Genomic DNA, 26,080 nt, shown 5'->3' on the forward strand with positions numbered 1-26,080 from the left:
CTGATCTAATTCAAAATGATGAGTCAACATTCTTTTTGCGTTATAAATTGCACAGCTAAGCTAACTGATGCTAATAGAAGTAAAAGAATTGAAGACCAGTATGAACATGACACCAGTTGATGTTTGTTAAAAGACATTCAAATTAACAGGTTTATCGGGTGCAATAATTTTATTTACGTGTAAGCAATCATTTCCCTATCTATTGTTTCAATCTGAGAATTTGCACTTTTAAGTGCACTGGTAAATACCTTTAGGGTGGCTCAGAAATGCAAGTCACACAATAAGAAGTAGCCTAGTATTTATTTAGCTACACATTTAACCACTTTCAGGGTTGTTTTTTCCATACAGCAATTGTTGCTTAGAACATCTGATGTGTTGCATAAGAAAAAGAAATACAAGTATACACGAGAACCGGTTAAAAAAACATCTCCCACCCAAACTAATGTGTACATTCATACAATAACACTGGTGGCTCTCAAAGGAGTGAACAAAAAGGAAAAACAACCTGTATGTTTAAAATGATTGAAATGAAAACTGAAATCACTGGCGTGAATTCCGTTTAAAACCTTCACGTGCCCACTTCACTCCACCACCTTTGGTTTGCTTATTTATCTGCTTTCATAGCATGCATAACATGTACTGTCTAAGGCATAAACAAGTACAAAAGGTCACTCATTGATAAGTAATGGCCAGGAACAATTGACAGTTGCAGTTTGTTACATGCAAACAGTATAAACTAAGATAAATATATTAAGATGTGTAGAACTGAACTAAGATGAAAATGCTCACCTATGGCAAATCAACCCAAATGAAGCAGCATTTCATAAGTGGTTACTCTGGTACCATTCCCTGCCAGATGATAATGATGATGATGATTCAGCAAAAACACCATTCAATTTTGTAACTTCATTATCAGTCCTCTGAAATACACGTGGACGTGTTGCACGTGTATGTTGGTGTAACACTGACATCTAGTGGTCGCGCGGATTCTTATTTGATGTCAGCGCTACGTCGTTTAAGCTTCTCTGGGTTGTTGGAGGCCATTTGTGAAAAATCCCTGAAGATGTCATGGTAAGTATCGTCTCCTGCAGGAAATAAATATATAAAAGAGAGGAAGAGCTATTAGCATTACTCGACTAATTGTTAGCATTAAGTTAATACTCTTCTGAAAATGCATACTTTCTACAAAGATAACAAGACTTTTATTATTATCCTTCAGTTCTGTTTTTCTTACTTTACATAAAGTTGTATTTGCTAACTAGTTAATTAGCTAACAATAAACAATATAGTTTAAGCATCTTTGTTAAATCTTTGTTATGTAGGCCTAACTATACTGAAAAATCCAGCTAAGACCAGCATAAGCTGGTGAGCTGGTTTAAGCTGGTCTCCCAGCTTGGTTTGGGCTAGTATTGCTGATGTAGCAAGCTGGTATAGCCGTGTTTTGGTCGCTTTTTAATAAGCTGGTCTGGCCGCGTTTTTGTCGCTTTTTAAGCTGGTCTAGCCGTGTTTTGGTCGCTTTTTAAGCTGGTCTAGCCAAGTTTTGGTCGCTTTTTAATAAGCTGGTCTGGCCATGTTTTGGTCCCTTTTTAAGCTGGTCTAGCTGTGTTTTGGTCGCTTTTTAAGCTGGTCTGGCCGTGTTTTGGTCACTTTTTAAGGTGGTCTAGCTGTGTTTTGGTCGCTTTTTAAGCTGGTCTGGCCGTGTTTTGGTCGCTTTTTAAGCTGGTCTTTCGGTGTTTTGGTCACTTTTTAAGGTGGTCTAGCAGTGTTTTGGTCGCCTTTTAAGGTGGTCTAGCCGTGTTTTGGTCGCTTTTTAAGCTGGTCTTTCGGTGTTTTGGTCGCTGTTTAAGCTGGTCTATGGTCTAGCCGTGTTTTGGTCGTTTTTTAAGGTGGTCTAGCTGTGTTTTGGTCGCTTTTTAAGCTGGTCTTTCCGTGTTTTGGTCGCTTTTTAAGCTGGTCTAGCCGCGTTTTGGTCGCTTTTTAAGCTGGTCTTTCCGTGTTTTGGTCGCTTTTTAAGCTGGTCTAGCCGCGTTTTGGTCGCTTTTTACGTTGGTCTTTCCGTGTTTTGGTCACTTTTTAAGTTGGTCTAGCTGTGTTTTGGTTGCTTTTTAAGCTGGTCTAGCAGCGTTTTGGTTGCTTTTTTATAAGCTGGTCTAGCCGTGTTTTGGTCGCTTTTTAACTCTTTCACCGCCAGTGTTTTTAAAAAAATGTGCCAGCTAGCGCCAGCGTTTTTCATGATTTTCACCAAAGTTTAATGCCTTCCAGAAAATGTTCTTCTTTAAATATATAAACATAAATGAAAGAACAGACCCTCTGCTTTCAAACAAAAAAAAAACGTTTCATCCTACCTTCAGTGGTTCTTTTGTAATCAGCTTTTGAATATGGGTAGGTTTCTGCAAAAACACCACATTTTGAGCAAAAAGCAGAGATAATTCCATTTTTATGACGGACTTTTCATAGAGATCCCATTCAGAGCGATCTTTAAAACAGACACGGACATGCAGCCGCTTGCCATAGGGCAATACTTTCGGGTTTAAAAAATGTAATTATCTCTTATTAAATGTTTTTTGCTCAAAATGTGGTGTTTTTGCAGAAACCTACCCATATTCAAAAGCTGATTACAAAAGAACTACTGAAGGTAGGATGAAAAGTTTTTTTTGTTTGAAAGCAGAATGTCTGTTCTTTCATTTATGTTTATATATTTAAAGAAGAACATTTTCTGGAAGGCATTAAACTTTTGTGAAAATCATGAAAAACACTGGTGCTGGCTGGCAACTTTAAAAAAAAACACTGGCGGCGAAAGAGTTAAGCTGGTCTGGCCTTGTTTTGGTCGCTTTTTAATAAGCTGGTCCAGCCATGTTTTGGTCGCTTTTTAAGCTGGTCTAGCCGTGTTTTGGTCGCTTTTTTCAAGCTGGTCTAGCCGTGTTTTGGTCGCTTTTTAAACTGGTTTAGCCGTGTTTTGGTCACTTTTTAAACTGGTTTAGCTGGTCAGGCTGGAATACCAGCTTTGCCAGGCTGGGAGGACCGGCTTAAACCAGCTACTGCCACCTTAAACCAGCTACCAGCTTATGCTGGATTTTTCAGTAGGTATAGTTTATGTTAGTTCATTGTATATTGCCAAAATATTAACATTTACCATTTTACTTTAAAAATGAGCCGTACCTACTGCAATTAACATGAACTACAACAAATAAATGCTGTCTTGTTCATTGTTAGTTTACGTTGGCTAATGCCTTGACTAATGTTAACAAATACAACTTCACTGTAAAGTGTCACACATCCCCTTGTCGTGAAACAGTATTTTCAAACACTTGATAAAGTAGAGGTTTATAGCCACATCCTCATAATCTTGATATTTTGCAAGATCTCTCTGCTGAAAAAAAATATGCACAATAAATATGAACTTCCACAGGAAATAAGTTTTTGGGGCTGGGCGATACTGACTGAAATTCACATCTCTGTCATTTTGGGACGAATGGCGATATATAATAAATATCTCAGTATTTTCTACAAAGTAGAATGAATGTTAAGATGCACATCAAAGCGTCATATAAGATATTACAATCAACTTTATAAAACCAGCGTATAATGAAAATAAAATTTAAAAACACCTGCACAACATGGAAAGCTTACATCTGACCGGTGTGCACAACAAAAAGAAAATGTCATATCAGACAATAACGAAATGGACAGTATTGTCTAACCGTGTATCTGTGCTGAAAAAAAAAAATACTGATATTTCACCAAAACTCGATACACCACCCAGCCCCAAGTCTATACTACACTCACATAATGATGTCATTGTGACATTTATTGTATATTTCTATGTGCAATGTCTAAAAATCTAAGTGCAGCAGTTATGCATACAGTAGAGCAAACAGTAGCAGAAGATTACCTGCAGCGCGCAGTGCAGAGGACACACACTGCAAGCAGTACAGTAGACACCTCACCTGGCCACCCATCTCAGGACATGCACATATATATACACACGGACACACAGATACACGTACACAGACACACACACAACAATAGCAAAAACACATTTGTATGCAAAGACACGGACAGATGGCCAAACTTTATCTTTTTAAATACAATAAACAAACCCAACAACAACAGATGCAAAAGCAATAAGCACTGGAAAACAGCACATCTGTATTGTGTATCCAATTCGGAGAAAAAAAATGACCACAGTTTGACTGCATTAGCTGTATGCTAATGTAAACATTTTCATTGATGGGTGGTGATAACCCAATCAATGCCAAATGTTTATGCTTATCCCATTTCAATCTAGACTGATCAAACTACCGGTGGTTGCAAGGCAGAATAGTGTTAAAAAGTTTAGTTAAAATGATGCGTTGATGATCCATGAATAGATAGAGCAGAAGAAAGAGACAGTGATCGATAGTAATATAGATAGACAAGAGTTAGAGATGAATTAATTTTTAAAAGAAGCTTTTGTGTGCAATTCGCTGCCATTGTAATCTATAAAATGGTTTATAAATAAATTAAAAGAAAATTCAGTATGGAAATTTTGCAGTGCCATCATTGATGTATGTTAGATTTTGATAGGAAAATATTTAAACAATTAATTGAAATCAAAATAAAGTTTAAATTGAGAGTTATGAATTATTAGTGAGAAAAAGAAATAGAGTTTGAATGCTGTGCTGCCTTGCATGCTGAAGATTTAAATTAATTATAGAAATGATTAGAAATGATACATTTAAGTTTCAAATGAACCTGACATAACTTAATATTACTGCAAGAAATCTGAAAATACCCTCTTTAAAATCAAAGGTCAAAGATTATCTTACTTTTACATTTATGCATTTGGCTGATGCTTTTATCCAACTTACAGTACATTCGCAGTGCATCTAAGATTTTTGCAATAGCATGTACTGTATTTGTTGCGTAAAGTATTAATACCACCCAATGAAAGATACTACTGTTGCTACATTTCTACTGTATGCATTACTACAAGTACTAAGAGTCTTATGCACTGCTTAAAAACAAACATAAAATAATTTACACACGCACGGTGAACCACTGTACACAATGCATGTCAATAATAAGTTCAGTAAATCAGATTTATGACCACTTATGTTGCCTTGTACTGCAGTGCAACATTGCTGGTTATTTTCTATTGTAACATTGTAGTGTAACTGGTTTAAAAACATTACTTGCGGACCTTCTCTGTTAATATTCGATGTTTCCAAAAAAGTGCACAATTTCATATACCCTCTTTTCTCTTTATCTACATTCACAGCCAGTTAATTCTGGCCACCCTGTGCTAGACCACTTAGCTGGTTCCTGAGACTTTTAAAGGTTTTTTTAGTCTGTCCAATCACAGCCCCAGTCCCCCCACCACCATATCCCCGCCCTTCAGAATGACCTGATGGAGTGCCGTCCATCTCCCGCATCTCCTTGTTCATCTTGGCTATCCGGAGTCTATAAAAGCACAGAAAATGATGGTTAATGAAGTTATTCGCAGGAAGTACATCATCACATGTACTGTAAGGCAATTATGGCATGTACTGTGGCTGATAATGTAATAGCCATAAGACAAAGAGGAAGGTTTTAGTGTGGTAAACTGATCCTGGAAAATCAAAAGACTTTTTAGCCTCTTAGCGTCTCCCTTTGATCTCTCAAGCTCTGAGTATCATATGTTCAAATTTAAACTTTGGTTTCATGAAAAGACTTTCCTCAGTCCTCAGTAGAGATTAAGCACCGATATAAAAAATTTCCACTAATACTGATAGCCGATTATTAAGACTGATAGCTTCCTATTCCGATAGTTTGGTGGTTATATTAACTTGCATTAACTAAATTCTGAAGATTACATTTTCTGGATGTTATTCATTAATATTGAACATTAAACTAGTGATGTTTCTTTACATTTTCTGTACACAGAGCTCAAAATCACTCAATGCAAAAAATGATTTTCAAGAAAAAAAATCTTAGTATTTTTGTCTTGTTTTCAGTAAAAATATTTAAAAATTCTTAAATTTAAGATGCTTTTTCTTGATGAGCAAAACCACCCAAAAAATATGTCTAGTTTTTAGACCAAAAATGTCAAATTTCAGTGATTTTGTGCATAAAACAACCAAAAAAATCTGCCAATGGGGTAAGCAAAAAATCTTGAACATTTTTCTTTAACACTAAAGTCAAGAAAAATTCAAGAAAAATTTGCTCACCCCATTGGCAGATTTTTTTTGCTTGTTTTATTCACAAAAATCACTTAAATTTGATATTTTTGGTCTAAAAAATAGACTTGTACATTTTTTGCAGCGCTGCATTGTCCCGTTTCTTTTGATGACAGGATATATCAGCCATGACTATCAGCTGTTTAAACTATCGGCTAATAGTCAATAGTGTAAAAAAATACTTTAATAAACTGATTATTGGCCGATATATGGGTGCATCTCTAGTCCTCAAAACTGACTGTACAGGTGGTCGGTTATGATTAAAGTGTGAATTCGCCATTCAATTGTCAAATGATGTTGGAAATGGGCTATAATCAAACCGCCTGATCCTGTTCAAATTCACCAGGGTGCTACCAATTGCTACCGTCTGTTATTCGGACATTTTATCCCGCACCACAAGAATGTAGACCTATACCCTGTAAATCAAAAAATCATATAACAATAGAGAATACTTACAAAGTGACGATGTCAGCATTAGCGTTGTCTATTGCTATGCTGATTGGGTCTTTGTCTTCATTGTCTTTCGCATTGTAGTCTGCCGCTCTCTTTAGAAATAGGCACACCAACCTATGAAAAGCCAGCAACACATTAGGTCATGGAAACGGTGCTTGGTAGCACATTGTGTGTGTGTGTGTGTCCAAGAGTGTATTACCCTGTATGTCCCAGTATAGTAGCATGGTGTAGGGGTCCTCTTCCATTGGAGTCCACCTGATTAACATGAGCTCCGTTCTGCAGGAGGAACTCGCAGGCTGCCAAAGAGTTCTTTACAGATAAAACATATTTACTTAAATATGCGCCATACAGTTTCATTTTCATAATGCTGAAAGTTTGCTCGACCACATAATGCAATAATGTTCTACTTTAGCATTAAATCATCAATTTATTATAAAAGGGATCCTCCACTTTTTTTGAAAATATGCTCATTTTCCAGCTCCTCAAGAGTTAAACATTTGATTTTTCACCTTTATGCAATCCATTCAGCTGATCTCCGGATCTGGCTCTACCACTTTTAGCATAGCTTAGCATAATCCATTGAATCTGATTAGACCATTAGCATTGCACTCAAAAATGACCGAAGAGTTTCAATATTTTTCCTATTTTAAACTTGACTCTTCTGTAGTTACATTGTGTACTAAAACTGACAAAAAATTTAAAGTTGCGATTTTCTAGGCAGATATGGCTAGGAACTATATTCTCATTCTGGCGTAATAATCAAGGACTTTGATGCTGTAACATGGCTGCAGGAGGCGCAATTATTTTATGCAGCGCCCGAAATTAGTCCTCTGCTATTGAAAGTTATTTTTGAGTGCGATGCTAATGGTCTAATCAGATTCAATGAATTATGCTAAGCTATGCTAAAAATGGTACCACCAGAACCGGACATCAGCTGAATGGATTCCAAAACTGTAAAAATCAAATGTTTTACTCAAAAAAGTGGATTGTCCTTTTAACTGTTATAATAAAATTCTTGCAACTTTTAGTGGGTGGTAACAGCATAACATTATTTGCACCAGTAAATGGGGCCAATCTATAACCCTAATTCAAACACACACAAACACTTACAGACACAGCGGCTTGTATCAGTGGCGTTCTGCTGTCTTCTAGCACATTGACCCAGTTGACATCGGCGCCGTGCGCAATAGCGTCTGCCATTAGAGGGAAATGTTGCATAGCTGCAGATCGATACAGCAAAGCCCCAGGATGAAGACCACTCAGATCCTCCTCCTCATCGTTATCTGCACCCAGAGTGAAACCGAGCAAGCAAGAGTTAGTGATTCTAAGGAGATTATGAGAAATCCTGCAGTAAAAACAAATATTTGTCATATTCGTGTGCATGTGTGTAACCTTTATAAGAGCTGGAATTGTTCTTCATTATGTCACTTGGGGTCAAGCCTAGAGGGAAAACCACAAACAACAGCCCACTAATTAAATCAGGGGCAAATGGAACAGACAATATCATTCAGAGTTTCGATTTACTATTTTAATACATTTAGGGGTGGTTTCCGGACAGGGCTTATCCCAATCCCAGACCAAAATGAATGTTTGAGCTGCCTTATTTTAAAAACACCTTGTACAGACATAACATATTTCAGTGCCATTGTTTTGTCTCAAGATACACACAAGTATTGTTTTTTGTAAGGTTTGTTTGTAAAAACTATGTCCTAATATCACTAAGGCCTAGTCCTGGATTAATCTAAACCCTGTCTGTAAAACTGCCCCTAAATTATGGTCCTTGCATTGATTGGTCAGGTTACAAAAGTGTAGATATGTAGTCTGTTGCTGACATTATATCAGACTTCATTCACCCAAATGGAAAGCATATTTACACTGTCTAGGCTGGCCACACAAGTGAAGATTTAAAAGGGACATTCCACTTTTTTGAACATATGCTCATTTTCCAGCTGCCCTAGAGTTAAGCATTTTATTTTTACAGTTTTGGAATCCAGTCAGCCGATCTCAGGGTCTGGTGGTACCACTTTTAGCATAGCTTAGCACAATTCATTGAATCTGATTAGACCATTAGCATCACGAAAAAAGATAACTTGTAACATGGCTGCAGCAAGTGTAGTGATATAACACACTGCCCAAAAATAGTGGGACTATTTTGGGCTGCTGCGTAACATCATTGCGCCGCCTGCAGCCATGTTACAGCAGCAAAGTCCTTGATTATTACACCAGAATGAGAGTATAGTTCCTAGACGTATCTGCCTAGAAAATCGCATCTTTTAATTTTCCATCTGTCTTAGTACACGATGTAACTACAAAAGAGTCAAGTTTTAAATAGGAAAAATATCACAAAACTTTGGTTATTTTTCAGCGCGATGCTAACGTTCTAATCAGAGTCTATGGATTGTGCTAAGCTATGCTAAAAGTGGTACCGCCAGACCCGGAGATCAGCTGAATGGATTCCAAAAAGGTAATAATAAAATGTTTAACTCTAGGGGAGCTGGAAAATGTGCAAATTTATGACAAAAAACTGTTCTAAAACTCAACTTTTAATTAAACAAAACATACTAAATGATAAAAAGTAGTGCCTGTTGGTTAGTAGCCTTATTTTTTTAGGTTTAAATGCACAGAATTCATGATAAATTAATTTATTTAATAAAATGTCATAAAACTAGGCCCCCTTGGCACCATCTTCTGGCCCCCAGTTTGAGAAACACTGATCTAATGTGTGCGTTCTAAGGATTATGTTGTTAAAAATCATTTGACCCTGTCCATATCTCTGTAGTCTTTCATTTATTTAAAATCGTTTAAGATGCAAAAATCGTCCAGTGTGTTCCAGGCCTAAGTTGTTTCTTATCCCTTAAATAGTGCACTACACTCTAAGAAAGTAAAGTGTACATTTTTAATTAAAACACAAGTCGAGCTAAAAGTAACACAAAATGTGTTGTTCCAATAATAACAGCGAGCTGTGTGTATTCTGGGACAAAGCATGTAGTGTGTTGTCCCTAAACTCATATTGTGTTGTTTTTAACACATCCGTTCTAAGATTGTATGTGCCACTTCCCGTATAAGAACTACTAGTACATTTCTAAATTCAGTCGCTTGTGATTTCAGGTGGAGGTTTCACTTTTTTATAATGTAGGGGCATTTCATTGGACATGAAATGTGACGTGAAGCGTAGGATGGCATAAAAATTCTAGACTTTTTGGTGAATGTGACAAACAGTAAGCTTCTAAATGGTTTTTGGACCAAAACAGTTTTTATATACCCTTAAAGCAACACTATGTAGTTTCCATGTAAAAATGACTTACAGCTCCCCCATGTGGTTGAAAAGCGCAACAGTGCCTGGTATCAGACACTCTTCTGCAGGCAGGGGGAGGGGCGGGGCTGTGTGCTCTACCCTCCACCGCCACTTTCAGAGTGTGCTTGTAGCAGCTAGGAGGCTGCTCAGGTTGCAGCAACAGTACAATTTGTCCAGTTAAAAGTTGTTCTATCACTGAAATAATTTTAGAGACATTGTTTAAAGGTAAAAAAACTACATAGTGTTGCTTTAAGCCTAATGTATTTATACTAAAAGAAACAATTATTTTGATTTTATGGGGACTTTTAATGAAAGGTACTCAATATTTACTGCTGATTTACTGAATTGTTGTCTGAAAAGTCAACATCATAAAAAAAATTGCATAGCTGTGCTGATTTTGGAAATGACTCATGTATACAAATGAAGTAAAGGATTACATTGATGTGTTTTTATAGTTAAGTTCACTCCCTATAGCTGAAGTTGTAGCGGAGTAATTTTTTCATTCTTTAATGAAAGTATTTGGGTATATATGTCTGTGTACCTGTGAGTCTTGGCAGAGTGGCTCGATTGGGTTTGGGCTTGAGAGCCGGGCGCGTGGTCTGTTTGTCCTGTGTGGCTGATCGGTTGCGTCTGGCACTGGAGCGTCGCAAAATCTGACCTTTACCCGTCTCTGGGAGCTTGTGGATAAATTTCTTCTCCACGTATTTTGAGCGAATCCATGACTCCTTGTCTTGTCTGAGAAAAGATAAAAAAGAATTAATTAATCTCATTAATTTGAGTAATGCCTATCAAAACACTTGGTCAGCCATATTTTTATCGGAGTTGTTAGACCTTTCAAGGAATTCCCTTAATATCTTACCTTAAAGGAAAACACCACCGTTTTCACCTCAACTTAGATGAATTAATACATCCCTATCTTTTTTCAATGTGTGCACTTTTAATATTTTTTGTTTGCCTATGGCTCCAAACAAAAGTTTTATTTTGTGCCACCATACTTACTCGTGTAACTACTCATGTAAGAGTCTTTAAATAGGGAAAACATGGAAGTGTTTGGTGGCTTCTAAATGCATCCCTGTCTGGAGCCATAGGACTGAATGGGGCTAGGCTAAATGCTAACACATTCACGAGGTGCTGTACAAAGATTAAAAGTGCATTTATTGAAAAAAGGTATGTATTAATTTGTCTAAGTTGAGGTGAGAACATAGTAAAATATTTAAAAAATTGTGTTTTCCTTAAAAAAAAAAAATTGTGTGGCTTCCAAATGATGTCATGGTGAACTGTTAATATTTATATATACACACACACACACACATATTATTTTTACATAGCTAGTAGAAAATCTGCACTTCAACTACACAAAACCTACCTCGGACTAGACGGGTGGGGTTTCTTGATAGTGATCTCATCAATACGCGCCTCATAAATCTTATTAATAGCTGCGTTTCCTAACTCACACATGAGCTGTACACATGAAAAGAAAAGAGATGATTAATCAAACCAGATGCTTTTATCATCCAGGAATGTACAGTATGAGAACGAAGGGTGTGTGTTCTTACTCTGATGAGCTCCGGCTCCCAGGAGTCCAGCGTGAGGGATCGTACCTTTGAAAAATGGACACCTAAACTCCTGCAAACGCAAAACCAAACTAAAATTGCATGACGTTCAAGTGTTAGTGCATAGTGGTATTTAATTTTCAGAGTGTGTGTGTTACCTGTGTATGCCAGAGCAGGTGATGCACAGTGTGATTCCCAGATTAATGGAGGCCCAGTCTGGTCCAGGTTCCCCGCAGTCACAGCACTGCTCATTCCCTTGAATGGCCTGCACCTCCGCCAGGGCCTGCCGACCAGAGATTTCGGACTCCCCTCCACCGCTACTCAAACGCACATTTCCCCCGGACATTGAACTACAGCGATCTCTCTGATGAACACAAAAAGTTACACCTGAAATTAGCCACATACTGGGGACAAACCAAAGGTCTCCATACTGCAAAAAATTATATAAAAAAATCTACATATAAAAACAAGTTGAAATTGTTTTAGCTTAATTGGTTAAGTTAAAGTAACATAAAAATATAAGTTCTCAAATCATTAAGTAAAAACTTAATATAGTAGGTTGAATTGACTTTAAAGTTGTTTTACTTTATGCTGCATTTTTACAGTGCACATAAAAAATGTCCTAGTAATAAACATACTAAATATTTTTTTATGATGATTAAAAAAAAATTAGGTTTAGGTGTCAGTTACAGAAAATATTATTAGCTCCACTATGAGTCACAAACAAACATGTGAGTATTTGAATGCCTTACAGGGCCATGAGTGTCATCTCTTCTGTCTTGAAATGCTGAAGCGATGCTGTTTTGGACAGCGCTGATCCAGCCCTGATGCTGTCGCTCTGAATCGGCCTGCAACAGGCAGCTCCTATGCACATGCACACAAACACTGTTATTTACAGTATTGACAGCTACATGTGCATTATATACACAAAGTAATATTTACAAAATGTTTTACAGTGATATCTGAGCTATATAAACACTTTGAAATGCCGGCCCAGAGGACTTACTTGGATGGAGAGACGACCTCAAAGCAGAATCGTCTGTCTTGTTCGGTGCACGGCTTCACTGTGCATAAACGCAAGTCCTCCACAACAACAGTGAGCTGCTCCTGTTAGACAGTTCAGGAAAAATTGTGGCTTATGGATGATATGAGAAGAAAAGGAATAAATAGCTGTGTGTATAAGCATGCGTATATGGACAGTAACCAGGAAATAAGTTTTTGCTCAAAGTATGCTTTTTGATTAGCTAAGGTTTTGGCAATGCTTCATAGACTTGACTTGAATATCTTATTCTCAAACCGTTTGAAACATTGTTGAGATCTCTTAAAAAATGCTCTTTGAAAACCTCAGAGAGAGTTTTTGAGGTATCTCTTTCTCAGGAGAAGAGTCTTAGAAGCTGAAGTTTCACACACACTGTGAGTCGTGTGCAGTGCGTTTGCGGTGCGTATTGCAGGACGTATGTGGTAGGATCAGTCAAGCACCTCTTGTGCTTTCACAACGAATCTGTTTGCATTGCGCCGCTGACCCGCTGCTTCTGCGTATGAAACATTATAAAGTGATTGACACTTTCTGCGGAAAAAGCACCTCTTCAATAAACAATAACATTCTACTGTTTTTTTATACTTTAGATATTATTGGATAGACTAGATAAGAAGAGTGGATTAAAAATGCTTAAAATCTCTAGCAAACATAGAAAGGACAAATGAATGGATCAAATCAGCAGATTGTATCATAAATGTATCATAAATATAAATGAGCAGGATAACTTGCTGAAAAGATAATGTAGGTAAAAGGCAGAATATGGTTTCACAGTATACCACATTTTTCATTTCCGACTATGTGTAATTTGCATATTATAGACGAGAGTATTCATATAACGGCAATGGACGTCTCATATGGCAATAAATATCCTTATATAACTTAACATAACAGCATAATGACATTAAGCAGAGAGCAGAATTGACAAGTAAATTATATTATTCCAGGAAAAACAGCAATATTACTAAAATAAACTCTGTGGTAAATGCACCAAACGCGTTGTTAACTGCACTAACAATATCTCTCAAAACATTATATAAAAAAATATATATTTAAACAAACTGTATTCATACAATTAGTCAAAGATGCACCGGGGCTGGTACTAGGCTTGCTGGACTGGGAGGCAGTCAGTTTTAAATTTTGTATGGGCAACCATAACACTTAATGTAATCATAAAACAGTAAAACTGAAGATTTTACTTTGTTTGTCTCAATCAAACAGAAAATATATCATTCATATTCTGTGTCTTATCAATGTGGGCAAACGCAGAGGGAATTAAAGGCTATAGGAGACTTTTTCTGAAGATATTTTGCAGAGCACCAGCCACCCCCGACCGAATTATAAAAGTTTTTAATGTCAACATTGCATAGATAATATGATAATGCAGTAAGGACATTCAATGTGTGGCAACAATTCATTCACCCAAAGCCAACGTATGGCACACTCGGGTGACGTCATTCAATCTTACTACCTCGACGTGACAGTCCCATAGGCTATATTTTCATTCATCCCTGACACATACTGGAGCAACCATGCTCAAATATCACAACAAAGCACAGCACTTAGGTTAATCCCCCATTGATAAAAACATCATGGAAGCAATTTGACAAATTGACATTCGTCAAAAGGTAATCCTGCCTCCCAAGAGAAACAGCACCAGATACTGTATATTTACTGTATAACCTTCTTATATAATTTCTATTTTCTACTGTATATGTCATGCTACAACAACACTGCATATTCTAATTTTAATAAACAGAACTATGTCTAAACCAAAAATTTTGAAAGCTGCTGAAGACTTGCCATTGGTTGTTGTTTTTGAACAAATAGTAAGGTGAGTCTAAGATAGAATTAGGGGCTAGTTTCATATTAATATGTTTTTACTGATATATATTTTAAAGATGCATTTTATTTAAGTTACCGTCATACAGAATAGTAGTACTTTTCCGGTGGTTAAATAGCCTACTGCTGAAGAGACGTCTGAGCTTTGTGTAAGACAACCACACATTGGTGGGCGGGGGCTAATATAAATAGCATTTGCCAACAAGGGATGCTATTTGTGTAAAGAGACAATCAGTTTTGTTATGGCTGGCTGGACCTGTTTTGGGGGCAGAGGGAAAATAGCCCCCCCTGTAGACCCAGCCTGGAGATGCACACATTATTCCATATATATTACTCTCATTTACTGAGCATGTTTGTCTCTGGCCTTGCTCTGTTATGTAAAAGCAGTAAACAAAAATAGACTAGGAGCGGAAACAATTGCAGCAAGTCGCATCTGCAATGGACAGGACGTACTGCATACGTATACCGTGTAAAACCTCTAAGCCGTTTACATGGGTACGTAAAAAATATGCACCGCATACGCACTCGCATATGCTGAGTATGTGTGAAACAGGCGTAAAGTCGCAATTTGCTCTACATTTGATTTTATTGCCTCCAAGGAGATACAATTGAGATCTCATTTGTCATTTTTCTTTCCTGTGTGTATGCATCGGTGATGCTGTGCATTCCTTGTTAGATGTTCTGATACTTACATTATGTTTCTTTTGGTAAACCAACTGGTTTTTCTGAATGGAAAACCAACGCCTGCAACATGAACATACACAGACAAATGTATCAGCTCCATGTAAGGTATTCATAATGCAATCAGATGTGTCATCATCATTCACCTCAGATACCACAGACATCACAAACACAAAAAATCAACCTTGACATTGTAGCGAGAAAAGTGCATCTTCAAAGACAAAGACATATGAATATGCTATAAAATGTTTAAAAAAGTTAATGGAATATCTAAAAAAAAATCCTAAACAAAAAATCCCAAAGCAAATAAAATATTTATAAATCTAAAAAAAATTGCTAAAAAACACAATAACACAATGTATATGAGATGAAAAATAAACAGTTAATATATTATTTTTAATATCTAAATGAATGAAGAGAGAACGCAGTATACAGATGTGCTGAAACCACGCCCACTCCTGGGAAAGCTGCCAACTCCATCAACTTTAAAAAAAACGCTGTAACCTGAATAGCCTCTCATGATTGTGTTGAGGGGCATGTGCGGTGGCTCAAATGCATCATCGAGACACAGTTTTAGGCCCGCCTAAAATATCCTGAACTTAGAAATATTGAAAAACTGTTTAACAATTCAGTACTGCATAGTTTACAGTCTTTGGGGCGTGTTTCATTTTTAACGTTTATAATGTGTGTGGCGAAATAATATTCAAGATTGACTTTAAATGAATTACTTAATTATTTATTTAATTTATACAAAACTAAACTCTCAAATTGCTCTATGAAGAGATAGAGAGAGGAAACTTGTTGTACCTGCTCCATGTTTTGAAAGCATTACTGGCTCTCTTGTACAGATAACCTTCCATTGCAATGCCATTGGGTGCATCTGGGCTGAAGTCCATAATGGAGTCATCATATGACACATCCTAAGGATACCAGTACAGATATATATTCCATTAGATACTGCTATATCGTGATACATTAGGTATAGTGTATTTGTGTACAGATACTTGTGTGTTTGTGTGTGTTACAACCTTTTTCTTCACAGCAGCAAGGCTTTGCTCCATGTCTCTTTTCTCTCTCGCAGAATTCAGGACCATCTGAGCATTCTGGAGAGAAAATAACACATGTGTATCACATTCTTACAAACATCATAAGTCATATTCACACATATAGACGGTTTCATCGGACGCACGTGATACACGTCTGGATCCAAACCTTACTTCCGGTTTCGTTTTTTTAATGGTCTGACTAGTTACTAAACTGATCTCTTGAATGAATTCCTCGTCGAAAATAACAAATGTTTTGGTTTCCTAGGTAATCTATGTGTTGTTTTTTTTGCTTGTTATATAAATAAACTATGTTTAAAGAACTTTGTTGTTATTTATTCTTAGCGGAGATTAAAGGAAGTTACGTGCGGACCGCGACAGCCGCTTGTTTATGTTGTTACTGCTGAAACGGTCTATAATGAAATTTGTTCATGTTTGAACAAACAAAACAAAACAAAACCGCACACACACACAAATCTAAGTGAGTTAGAAAGCGTTCCTATGTAATGTTTGGCAAACAGGACAGAAAATCCTGAAAAAATAGAAACTCTTGGAGACTGAGGTTTGAAGCATCTATGTGCCATGACATCAGCTAGATCTTAGAATGGAAGTGTAATTGTATATCATATAATTATAAACACATGACTTTGCTTAATCTCCACGTCTGTATGTAGTTATTATGAGACTCTTTTCGAGTCATGAGCTACGAAGTAAAGTGCATTATAATTGTAGTCTATTAAGGGTGCGGCAAGTCTTTGGACCACAGTCAATGGACAGTCAAAGTGCATGTCATTCATTCAGAGCTCAACTGAATAGGAAAGGATGTAAAACATGCCAGTATTTGCTCAACTTCCTGACCTTTATCAAGAGGTGGTCACGAAGATCACCTCTATCTCAACCTACTCTTGTTATTTTCCACTGACTTTCCTGTTTCTGTCCGTCCTATGAATTCAACAAAAAGACATTTCTCTGTTTTTTCGGTCGTGTCACTTTTACTTTCAGTTTTTAAAAGCCCCCCATTATTTGATCTCTTTATGCTCTTAAAACATTTCCATCTTCCTTTTAATCCACAAACTGTAGGCCAATAAGCCCACAGATACGCATAGGCGTTTGACATCTTTCTTGACATTTGTCTTGCTTAGCTTTTCACCATTTCCTGTTCATACAGGAAGTTATGAGCAGGTTTTGTGGTTTTCGCAGGCCAGAAGAAGGTAAGTCAGTTTCCTGTCTACATTACAACTTCATTTTCCACAGTATCTTCAATAACTTAAACGTAACTAGTTAAAAACAAATAATTAATGTTTTCATACATTTAAAATATATATTTGCATTGTATATTACTGTACGATAAGAAACACTAAACTACATGCAATATGCAATGTTATACAATGCAATATCCGTGTAAATAAATACTGAATTATATGAGATAATAAAGACAAGTCTACACTTTGCAGATATTACAGTTGTTTGTTTTTACTGTTATAAAGTGTTGCAAGCAATTTTTGTGCTTTGGTAACTCAACGTATGTGCCAACACACACACAAACCAGTGTGTGATGCATACCGTTTCCTGTTGTTGCTCTCTCCGGCAGACAACTTCCTGTCATGACGAGCCGTCATGTGATCGTTCAATGTGCCATCATATCTCTCTCATTGGCCTTCTCGTTCAATCTAACCCTTTCTCTTTTTTATGTCATGCTTTCCCTTTCTAACAACGCTAAATTTGTCTATTATCCTTTCTGTGTACGTGCCTAAGCAGGTTTGCATACGTATTCATCCAGTGGTTTGTGAATCTAGACAGACAGATCTCTCACCTCCTCATTCAACTGCTTGCGGTAGTTTTCCAGTTCGTTGAGTGACTGGTAACCATGCTGGAAAAACTGAGCCTGGGCTTCCATAAGAGAAATCATCTAAAAGCACGCATACACACACAACAAATAGATGTTAGTTTGTATTTAGTCTGCATTATTATTATTATTATATATCTCTACTTTATGATGCCCTATACCACAATATTCTACATTCAGACACATACCGCCATTAGAATTTCAGTCTTCTTCTTTGACTCGATGACATTAATCTAGATGAAGGAAAGGGAGGAACAATCGGTGGGTAAAAATCTATCCACAATAAAACCAAATACCAGACTGATGCTGAAATCCAGATCTACTGCATTCAGAAAATCCATGCTTGTATAGCAAAGCTCTTATTCATAGCAACTTAGAATAGTGTAAGCAAAAGTAATGCTACCAAAACAAAGCCTACAATGGTTTGTTTGTCTGGATACACAAAAAAGCATGCTTGCTTGCGTGTCTATGCATGTAAAACTGTGTGTGCATGTTAAAGAAAGAGTCTGTATGGACCTATATGTTTACCTGTAGCACATAGTCCAGTGCCCCTGATCTGAAGGCTCTCCGTGCATTCAGCAGATTATTGCTGGCTTCTTCCACTTCGTGCTGTTTTCCACGTGGTGCCTGAGCGTTCCTGGACAGTGCTGCCTCCAGATTCTCACTGCCTCGCTCAAACTCCTTACGCACATCCTTAAAACGTTTTACATCCCTAGAGGAGGATTGACAAAAAGATTTTAGTTTGTAATTTGAAGTGGCAACTAAACTAAACAAATGAGTCTAAATCTAAATCCATGCTTATATTTTAGACTTAGCCTAAATTTGCTAAATAATGGGTACAAATAAGAAATATCAATCGTAGCTGAATTGGTAGAGAAGAGCGTTGGCATCTTAAAAGGTCATGGGTTAACTTCCAAGTAAGAACAAACAAAAACTAATTAAAATGTACACATCGAATGCACTTTGGATAAAAGAGTCTGCCAAATGCATAAATGTATGTATAAAAACCTCAACTTACTCTTTCACGAAATTTTGTAGTTTCAACTTCACAGACTTTTGTGTGATTTCAATCACCTCCTGATGGGAAAGACAGAATTCATAGCAGGGTGAGCCAAAAGAAAAAGGGAACTAAGGAACACATCCACACAGATTCTTGGCATTTGGGTTGCTATTAGTAACAGTGAAAAGGAAGACTTTTACCTCTTGTGCACTAAGGATGTCTGACAGTTTTTTGGAAAACTTGTCTAAACACTCCTGAAAAAAAAAGGACAACCACTATTAAGGCTTTTGTTAAGGGCATGAATATACACACACAGATGCACATGCACTTTACTTTTCTACTTTACATTTTCCTATCAATTTAAATTTACTGTCCTATTAAAGGGATGGTTCACACAAAAATGAAAATTCTGTCATCATTTACTCGCTCTCATGTTACAAACCCACATAAATTTCGTTGTTCTGATGAACACAAAGGAAGATATTTTGAGAAATGTTCATAATCACTTCCATAGTAGGAAAAACGAATACTATGGAAGTGAATGGGGTCCACGAATGGTTTAATTATGAACATTTCTCAAAATATCTTCCTTTGTGTTCATCAGAACAAAGAAATTTATATGCGTTTGTAACAACATGAGGTTGAGTAAATGATGACAGAATTTTATTTTTGGGTGAACTATCCCTTTAAATGTTAAAGCGACAGATTCCCAGACTAAAATGCATATTTGTAGGCACCTATTATGTCCTTTTTACAAGTCTCAGAGGTTCCTAAAATGTGTCTGTGAAGTTTCAGCTCAAAATACCCCACTGATCATTTATTGTAGCATGTTCAAAATGCCCCCATTTGGGTGGAAGCAAAAACATGTTTTAATGTCTAAAATGTTAAAAATAGATTTGATTAATACAGTCTGAGACGATAGTATCTAGTGGACGGAGTACAACTTGTTGACCTCACATTGATAAGAGAATCAAAACGGCACGTCTAATGAGACTGCTTTGGTTTAGGGGATTAAAAAACAAAGAGCGGGTGGATTTTTTTCATTGTAGGGTGGTTGTGTTCACACACTGCCAATAGGGATGCACAATATATCGGCCGACATATCGTTATCGGCCGATAACTGCTTATTTTTAATATTATCGGTTATCGGTCTGATAGCAAAATTAGGCCGATAAATGAAAGCCGATAAATGATGGATTATTTCATTGCTGGCCATGTGGAGTTTTGATTGGTGCTTTCTGTGACATAGCACGAAGATGACCCGTGTTGCGGGCTCAAGAAGAGTATGCTAGTCTAGCGCAAAGACAAGATGTACGCGGTCTGGGAGTTTTTCATTGTGAAATCAATATGAATATTTATCGCCCTATATATATATATATATATATATATATATATATATATATATATATATATATATATATATATATATATATATATATATATATATATATATATATATATATATATATATATATATATATATATATATATATATATATATATAGGTTATCGGCCCCCAAATATAAAGAGTTATCGGTATCGGCCAAAATTTCCATATCAGTGCATCCCTAACTGCCAACACACATTATGTGCAAACACCTTGTAAAAGTGGATTTTGCATAATAGGAGCCCTTTACTGAAAACAGCTTGCACTGACATAACTTAAAATATATCTGTGCCATTGTTTTATCTCAAGATGCACACAAGTAATGTTTTCAATCAACTCAAATGTCTTAAATAAATAAGGCCTAGTCCTGGCTTATCTGAACCCTGTCTGGGAAACTGTCCCTTAATGTTTAAATTAAAAAGATTAATTATGACTTAAATGTTACAGTAGAATAGATACAGCATTTTCCCACCTGTATATCTAGGCACATATGTGCTCCACACATACCATATTTTAAACTGCATGGGCAAATGATTTCATAATGTCCTGTGACCGTATTTTGACACTGTTATGGGTAACCACCTTCAGTAGCTATATATTTCACAAGACTTTTTTAAGAGGTCAAATAAATCTTTGATGTCCCCAGAGTACATACCATATAGATAATTTATTATAGCAAGTTAAAATTTTCACTTTGTAGGTGTGTGCAAAAATTGGGTTTTGCCGTTTTGGGTGTGTCTTTTAACATGCAAATGAGCTGATCTCTGTACTAAATGGCAGTGGCGTGGTTGTATACTCCAGATTAAGGGGGGGTTTATCCCCTTCTGACATCACAAAGGGAGCCAAATTTCAATTACCTATTTTTTCCACATGCTTGTGGAGAATGATTTACCAAAACTAAGTTACTGGGTTGATCTTATTCATATTTTCTAGGTTGATAAAAGCACTGGGAACCCAATTATAGCCCTTAAACGTTAGATTTTCATGGTATTTCCCCTTTAAGCTACAAGTTAGCTCATGTGGGTAATCCTATCAGAGTCATTTGTTTTTCTAATTAGAAATCAGTTACAAGTCTGCGAAAACATTTACCCCCATAGTCCTGTCCTCAGAACAGTGATGTCCCAGTTCTTTCAGCCCATTTACAAAGCTTTTACTGTTCTGGCAATACACTCGACCCGTCTCCAACATAGTGTGGCACTGTTTCACCAACTACACAAAAACAAAGATTTTAATCAATATTTCAGTAAAATTATTCACGAGTAAAATAAAACATAAAAGAACAAGATTAAGAAGAGCTTTTTGCTACAAGTTTTAAACAAGCTGGTTTAATTTATTCATGAGAAACGGTTTGTGGTCAATAGGTTTTCGATTGGTGATTCCTCTTTGTAGTTCCTCTCAGGGCACTACATGACACTACATCTTTTCACACAATCCATAACAGCTGGAGGGACGTGGCAGGAGAGAGGAACAGTAACAACAACAACTTCATCTCAAATTGAGGAATTGAACATTTTAAGGTTAACCTGCAGCAGTTGTATTTTGGATGTTATTCTGATGATGATGGTGTAAATATGAGGGTCTGCACAGTGTCGTGGTTTAAAACAATAGGCAGAACACAATGCTGATTTTGGGACTCACCTTCTCAAGTCTTGTCTCCAGTTCATTAACATTGACCTCCACCTTCTCAATTTCTGCCCTGTTAAAACACCACCAGAGGAACAAACATATATCGAAGGATTTTAGTCCATTTATTGCAACTCAAGCAACATATGTTTGATATAACTTAATAATTTGGTGTAACACCAGCTTTGAGTCCTTAAAAATCTAAACAATAGCATGCTTGAAAACATAATTAAAGATCACAATAAATTGTTTTTATAATTTAAGTATGTGTGCATTTCTAGTAGAATACATAAGCCTATACAAAAATGTATGTTTGTATTATTAAATCAATATCTTCGTATCTGTTTTGTTTGAAGTCACTCTTTCAAAAAACTGCTTAGTTCATTGTGGTTTTTCTCTGTAACGCATACAGTACCGTTGCGTACACTCTCTACATTTCTAAACTCATTTCCTACTATCAGTAGAGATAAGGTGACTGAGACACATGACATCTCATAGCTAAATTATTATGCATGTTTTACCATGGGTTATCTAAGAAATGTGTACGCTATTACAGAGATGTGTACTTGTCACGTATATATTTGTTAGTGCACGAAGATGTGCGGTAGAGAAGAACTTGTAGTTTCCGTAGCAATCCACCCCTGAAACACACTTCCTGTCTCCTGTTTATCATTTCAGTATCTCTCGTCTCACTTCCTGCTCCCCCACCACTATCCATCCGTTACTTAGCAACCGGAGACACCTTGGTCTGAACTAAACTAGGCCTGAAAAGTGGGTCTCAAACTCTGTGCATTAGTTGCTTGCCTTTCTGTATCTATATAAAGATCAAGAATGCTCGTACATTCTGTGCATTACGTCTCAGACAGTACGTACCACATGTTCTTCATCTGTATATGACAGATGAAACAGATACAGTGTGTGTTTATATATGTGCAGTTCTGTGGCCAATGCGATGACCTAATTTGTAAACTCACTAAACCCCGAGTCTGCTCTCCCTGCACCCACTAAGACATGGCACCACAACTTTCCATTTCATTTTCCATAAAGCTGCCAGTGATGAAAGACCGAAAGAAAGAAAGATAAAGACAAATCTTGCATTACTTGTTCCTGTGTAGGAAAAACTGTACGACCCTAGAAAAGGAACCACATCACGAAAATATGTCTGTGGTTATGCGGGGCCTCCCAATGCGCCACTCAGTCACCCTTCCATTCATTCCTTCTTTATGGACTCAAGCCAATTATTTCCAGTGTTAAAAGCTATGACCTACACTAACCGTTACGACAGCATTTCACGCCGATCTGAGATCAGTTTAATTCCAGCACACCCTGACCCTTCTTATTAAAATGAACCCATTGACCTGATCCTAGAACACACGACTACAAATCTACCTGCGTGAGCACTTATTTGTTTAATACACATTATTTTGATTTTGACAACATTTGAAATATATTATATATGAATATTTATGGGCAATACCATTTTAAACAGCTTACCTGAATCGTGGGGAGTCTTTCAGACACTCTTCAAAGCCCAGTTTAACAGTCATTTTTGAAGAATAAACAATGTACGTGAATAGTTCCTTTAATCCTTTATATTAGATATGGACCCGGATGACGTTAACACACCTCCTTTATGCTTTATAGATCCAACGATATAAGACAAACGGTGTGAACAACATCAGGAGTCATTCAGAAAAAATTCATTAAAACAGAATCCATTTCGTTTTGAATATCAGTCCGAGAGTGTTGCCTTGTAAAAGCAAATAGCATCTTTTAAAAACCACAAGCAAGTTTTCAGGCAATTTCACTGTACGTTGTGGACACAAACGCGTACAATTACAATTCTTACGATAATATAAAATACAATTTTATCAAAACAACGAGCAATTGGAATAAAAAACTGAGATAACCATACCGACAAGCCTTCAACTGCTCAGTTTCAAAGTCAATCGCGCGCTTTTATTATAAGCTCCATTTTGTGCGTTTCTTCCATTTATTAGTCCAGAGATTCATTGGTTTATACATTGATGTTTGGTTCAATTCATCAAACACCATGTCCTAGCACATCTCCCTTGAGGGACTGAAACTTATTCGCACTTCACACAAGCACTCTTTTTTTTCCGCCCATGCATTTGCAGTTGGTCCACCTCTTGCTGCACTTTATTTCCGGGTTTGGTTGATGCACTGTAAACATGCCGTTCGCGCTCTGTTTAATAGTTGTTTATTACGTTTGTGTGACCGTGTTGCAGTTTTATGTTTAGGAGAATGATGATAAACTTTAAAAAAAATAAAATAAAAAAATAAGAAGTTTTCCTTCACATATCAGATGCCCAGATAATAATTGTGTTCACATCCCAGTTTCCCTTGAACCCTTGCAGGGAGTGTTCTCTCCACAGTTTCTAACAATCACTTTGTTCTGCATTATATGTGCTAATGCATCTTGGATAGACCTGGTTAAACCTGTTGTTCAAAAGAAAGCCCCACCTGACTTCAGTGAAAGAAATCACAAGCCAAAGCCAAAACTGAACCACAAGCAAAACCTGTGAGTCAGAGTCAGAGATGTAGCCTAACCTTAATATAGACCTGTCCCACACTAACTTTACACAAAATACATTTTAATAAACAAAGCCTCTAAACATAAAACATCATAAAGTCAATGTTTTTGTAAATATTTACATTTACAAATATTTACACATATATAATGCATTTAAAGTTAATATTAGAACAACAAAAGCAGAGTAATATAAGAAACAAAACAAAAAAAAAAATGGAAAAAATAGAAAATAAGTAAACACACACACACACAAACACAAACGCACGCACGCACGCACGCACATATATATTGGGAAACTGCTACCTCTGGTGACAAGTAGTTGCCATTGCATTGGAGAAGGGTTTGGCTGCAGCAGTTGCACTTGCAGGCTTGTACTTTTAGTTCATTAAATAAATAACAATTAAACTTAGTGTCTTTGTAACCAAAATGCATATAATTATTCCGTCTTGTTTTATTACTTTCTGAAACCCTCGTACTGTACAACAGTGCACATCATGTTGCAATGTTTGCTGCAAAGTCCCTGAACATATTGGGATGGTTTCCCGGACAGAGATTAGTTTAAGCCAGGACTAGCCCTTAGTTTAATTAGGAAATATAACTAGTTTTAACATAAATTCCTTACTAAAAAATTACTGGCGTGCTTTTTTAGGCAAAACAAAGGGCACTGATGTATTTTAGGATATGTCAGTGCAACTTGTTTTCAGTTTGGACAGCTCTTAAATTTATTTTAGTCTAGGACTAGTCTAATCCCTGTCTGAGAAACCACCTCATAGTGAAAAAATGTTTAAATTGAGTAAAAATTTGAATTAGATAAGACTATAATTTTGTATTGCTCTTCAGATCTAACAACTTCTTTGTATTATAAGCTTCAATGTAAATATTAAAACAGTGTCTATCTTAAATAAAATGAAATATAAAATTTATTAAATCCTGCAATAAACACAAGGAAAATATATAGTTTTTTTGCTATGTTTAATACATTTAAAGAGGACATTTCAAAATACTTTTTTAAGATGTTAAATAAATATTTGGTGTCTCCAGAGTATGTATGAGAAGTTTTAGCTCAAAATACCATATAAATAATTTATTATAGCATGTTAAAATTGCCACTTTGTAGGTATGAGCAAAAATGTGCCGTTTTGGGTGCGTCCTTTTAAATGCAAATGAGCTGATCCCTGCATTAAGGGCGCACTCACACTATCCAAACCTAACCGCGCTCGGGCGCGTTTGACCCCCAAAGCCTGGTTTGTTGGACTAGTGTGATCGCTCTGTTCCGCGCCCGGGCGCAGATTGGTTAATCGCGCCGCGGCCGGGTTGCAGAGGTGGGCCGGAGGGCGGTTCACTTGGGCTCAGGCGCGGAAAGCTGTGGTGTGAGGCCAATTCAAAAAGGTGAAGTTGTCAGTTGCGTGACCACTCACCTTCATCTGCCTCCGTAAAAACCTTTTGACGTGACAGATCAACTAAACAATTTGATGACATGTGAGAGGGCTGTCTGTAATCCCGCACCAAACGACTCCGAATAAAAAACACAGACTTATCATTATGGTGGTTAGTGTTAAGAGAGAGCTTT

General features: G+C 36.8%; 1 protein-coding gene across 2 annotated transcripts; it reads right to left on the reverse strand.

Annotated features, from left to right (window-relative positions):
* Nucleotides 1-280: 280 nt before the first annotated feature.
* acap1 (ArfGAP with coiled-coil, ankyrin repeat and PH domains 1) lies at nt 281-24,082 on the reverse strand. 2 transcript variants are annotated; one of them, XM_065248571.2, is made up of 24 exons: nt 23,872-24,082; nt 23,451-23,592; nt 21,972-22,029; nt 21,423-21,542; nt 19,147-19,200; nt 18,965-19,023; nt 18,475-18,658; nt 18,135-18,179; nt 17,914-18,009; nt 16,086-16,160; nt 15,865-15,977; nt 15,069-15,120; nt 12,505-12,605; nt 12,251-12,362; nt 11,657-11,862; nt 11,502-11,571; nt 11,312-11,406; nt 10,487-10,680; nt 8,043-8,090; nt 7,761-7,933; nt 6,850-6,959; nt 6,654-6,764; nt 5,387-5,442; nt 281-1,085 (listed from the first exon to the last, which is right to left on the reverse strand). In XM_065248571.2, the coding sequence occupies exons 2-24, from the start codon at nt 23,501-23,503 to the stop codon at nt 991-993; spliced, it is 2,280 nt and encodes a 759-aa protein (XP_065104643.1). In that variant the 5' UTR covers nt 23,504-23,592; nt 23,872-24,082; the 3' UTR covers nt 281-990. The 2 variants fall into 2 exon arrangements, with proteins under 2 accessions (XP_065104643.1, XP_065104644.1); XM_065248572.2 differs by having other exon boundaries at nt 23,451-23,706.
* Between the last annotated feature and the right edge of the window lie 1,998 nt (nt 24,083-26,080).

The sequence above is a fragment of the Paramisgurnus dabryanus genome, chromosome 2 (assembly GCF_030506205.2).
Source record: "Paramisgurnus dabryanus chromosome 2, PD_genome_1.1, whole genome shotgun sequence".
NCBI classification, from domain to species: Eukaryota; Metazoa; Chordata; class Actinopteri; order Cypriniformes; family Cobitidae; genus Paramisgurnus; species Paramisgurnus dabryanus.